General features: G+C 36.7%; 1 protein-coding gene across 1 annotated transcript; it reads right to left on the reverse strand.

Annotated features, from left to right (window-relative positions):
- Positions 1 to 328: 328 nt before the first annotated feature.
- Positions 329 to 2,741, reverse strand: ppp1r15a (protein phosphatase 1, regulatory subunit 15A). Its single transcript, XM_055212191.2, has 3 exons — positions 2,496 to 2,741; positions 1,119 to 1,995; positions 329 to 769 (listed from the first exon to the last, which is right to left on the reverse strand). The coding sequence occupies exons 2-3, from the start codon at positions 1,977 to 1,979 to the stop codon at positions 557 to 559; spliced, it is 1,074 nt and encodes a 357-aa protein (XP_055068166.2). The 5' UTR covers positions 1,980 to 1,995; positions 2,496 to 2,741; the 3' UTR covers positions 329 to 556.
- Positions 2,742 to 3,300: the final 559 nt, after the last annotated feature.

A 3,300-nucleotide genomic window follows, 5' to 3' on the forward strand; every position in this document is an offset into this window, starting at 1 on the left:
TACTGCATGTTTTTCTTTACGCGTTTACGCTGAAGCATCTATCGTGAATGTTTTCTTTGAATGTAACTACAGCAGTTCATATAATCCACAATAACTTTCATTTGCACTTAATCCAGAAAGATATAAAAAGATAGATTTTTGCTTTGCTAACATAATGCTCAACTGCTATACTTTTATTAAAAATTTGTTTCTAACCCGCTTTTAGATTTTTTGCCTCTTTTTGAAGCAGAGCTTAAAAATTGCATTGTGTGTGTGAGAGAATTATGAACTCTTTGTATTGCACATTTAACCCATATCAAATAAAATGAAACTCACATAAGGCATTAAATGCTATAAAAAAAATTTAATATGTCAGTTTTTACATAAAATATGGTAGTACAACACAATATAAATAAATGTAAAGCATATGAAAAGGAACTTTAACAAAGACCATTCAAAATAAAGTGCACTACAATACTGTAACAGTAAAAAATACCCCCACAAAAAATTGTGTTGAGGTTACAAGCACGATACGTTACACCACAGTACAACTGCAACATTTTACAGTAATAATAAATCAAGCTGGAGTATTATGAAGTCTCTTCCAAATGCCCGCTCTGTGTTCAGGTGTAAGGCAGGGCTCAATGATGCTCTCAATACTCTTCACTCTTCTTCTGAATCGCTCTCGGTCTCTGGCCATCTGCATCCAACAAGAACCATCCCGTGCTGCTCTGCTAGCAAAACTCCAAGCCACCAGGGGGCGTACAGTTACCTTGTCACTAAAACATACCTAAAACAGAAAATAAAGGAGAAGTTGAGTTAATTTACTCAAAACCTGACCAGTGAAACCTCAGTGTAACCTATTTGTAATGCAGCACGTCAAATGTGAAACAAGCAATTTGCACTATTTTGACTTCTAACACTTTCAAGAAGTACACCTTTGAACCTAAAGAGGTAATATTTGTACCACAGAAGTACATTTTGGTACCTAATGGTAAATATTAGGACCTTTACCATGACAAATTGGGTACTGCTGGGGTAAAAAAAGAATCCTAACAGTGCAGTTGCTGTCATTTAAGGTGGACTTTTTTGTTAGCACTATACAAAATCTGAATGCTTTTGTGAAGGTTTCAATTTACCTTTTTCCCACCCTCCTTTGTGCTTGGTTTTGGGTATTGCTCTTCAGCTTTTGTTGCTGGTGTAGACTTTGTTTGTTTGATTTGTAAGCTCGCAGTTAGCTGGTTCTTGTTTGTGGTGTTTGTTTTAGATCCAGTAGAACAGGAGAAGCTCAGAGGGTTGTACGGGTCACTGCTGTTAAAAAAGGATTCCCAAAGCTCAAAGCTCTCAGCTGATCCTTCAGAATCACCATCTTCATCATCTGACCATTCAGAATCTTCATCATCATTATCATGTGGTTGCTCTTCATTATCCTCACCACCTTCCTCCTCCTCTTCTTCTTCATCATTAGAGTCATCATCATCAGTTTCTTCATCAGACTCCCATTCTGAGAGCCTGGCTTCATCCTCCTCCTCTTCATCATCGGAATCAATCACTGACAAATCCATCATTTCAGCAGGCTTGGCCAACTCATCCATCTCCATGACCTTTACCCCCAGATCTTTCATCTCTTCGACCAATCCCATCGATCCACTCGTGAATTCCCAACCGGGCCTCTCCTGGGCCTCGGCCGTACCCTTCTTTAACTCGCCTGTCATGGCAATGTTTTTTCCCACACAAATGAAGAAAAACATATTGGAGCTGAAAAGCTCGGTCACACACGCACAACAGTTTATAACTCTCCGAATGATCTGCCACAGATGCAGTCTGATCTTCAGTAGAATGGACGTTGGATGATAAGGACTAAGAGGTAGATCTTGATGGGTTTCTGGTGTACTTAATGACAACTCAGAAGTCATCTTGGTTTGCTTGTATAAAGCTGGCAGAGGTAGACGACACTGATAAGACAGTGGACGATGTGGATGAAAGATGAATGGCGCCATTGTATTCAAACTCACTCTGAAAAGTAAAACAAACAAAAAAGTCAATAATTAAAAATAAACGAAGTATAAATGTACACAAATATGTAAAATACGTACAGTTAAAAAAATAATAGAATTTATTATTATACTATATAAGTTATGTGTACAGTCCATGTAGGGTAAATTTAGGTTGGTTTATTTTTAAATGTCATGACTGTACAGTCAAGATTTCCTGGAAACAATGACACATACCAGCATCACGTGTCCATGTTTGACATAATACCATGGTAATACTGTGGTTATTTGGGAATCTACTATGGTAATACGTAATAGGTTTGAGTTTCATGTAAATATAGCATATTAATATGTTAATCATTATTATGACAACTAACATATCATCTTTAGCTTCTTTAAAAATATCGCATCGAATGAAAACATACATTAAATTAATAACAAACAAACGTGTTTATTAACGTTACGTATAACGTAAATACATAAAAAATTAACTAACGTAAGAGTCAATAACAATTGTCTTACCTTTCTTATTTTGATGAACAGTTAGCCTGTCGCTTGGCATTCGCTCCAGTGAAGATTTGGTTCTCTCTGGAATTTCCTAACGTTCTCAAAAGTACTGTTTGAGAAATAAGACAACGATTCGCATTCGGTATTAAACATATCCTCCATTCTGGCTTGGTTCAAAAACATCTCTCGCTCGGTGTGTATATCGTATATCTCATTCTTTTGTGCCGTAAATAGAAATGCTGCTTGACTGACGTCTAGCGCTTATATAGCTTACTGGTGACGTTCCATTTGGAGGCGGTACTTGCGTTTTTTGGGAAATCACGTAGCCCACGTTTCGTGACGTTTCGAGAAACACGAGTGGTGGGAGGGGCTAGGACAAGAAAAACTGGTTGATACTGGATTGCGTCAGGCCCAAATATGGAAAGCAAAGTAGAGAACAAAAACATTCAAACAGAGACTGTAAACAAAAACAAGCGAAGCGAAAACACGGGTAATTTTGTGTGGACATTACTACTGCGAAGTAAAATTTCCCCATTAAAGTGAAAAAACATTTGCAATGCAAACACTCAGTCTCATTTTGTTTGCTTTTAAGACACAAAGTATTAGTTTTAGGTTAGTAATCATTACTTAAATCAAAATCTATGATATGTGTTGCATTGGCATATGAAAAGGAGGATGATGGTGAGGAATGAAGAGCAACCACATGATGATGATGAAGATTCTGTATTTACAATTCATGTTACAAAATAATATTCCACTTTGAGATAACTTTAATAACTTTCTCATTCATTGAACATACATGAACATGTATATTTGCTTT

The sequence above is a fragment of the Misgurnus anguillicaudatus genome, chromosome 21 (genome assembly GCF_027580225.2).
Source record: "Misgurnus anguillicaudatus chromosome 21, ASM2758022v2, whole genome shotgun sequence".
Classification (NCBI taxonomy): Eukaryota; Metazoa; Chordata; class Actinopteri; order Cypriniformes; family Cobitidae; genus Misgurnus; species Misgurnus anguillicaudatus.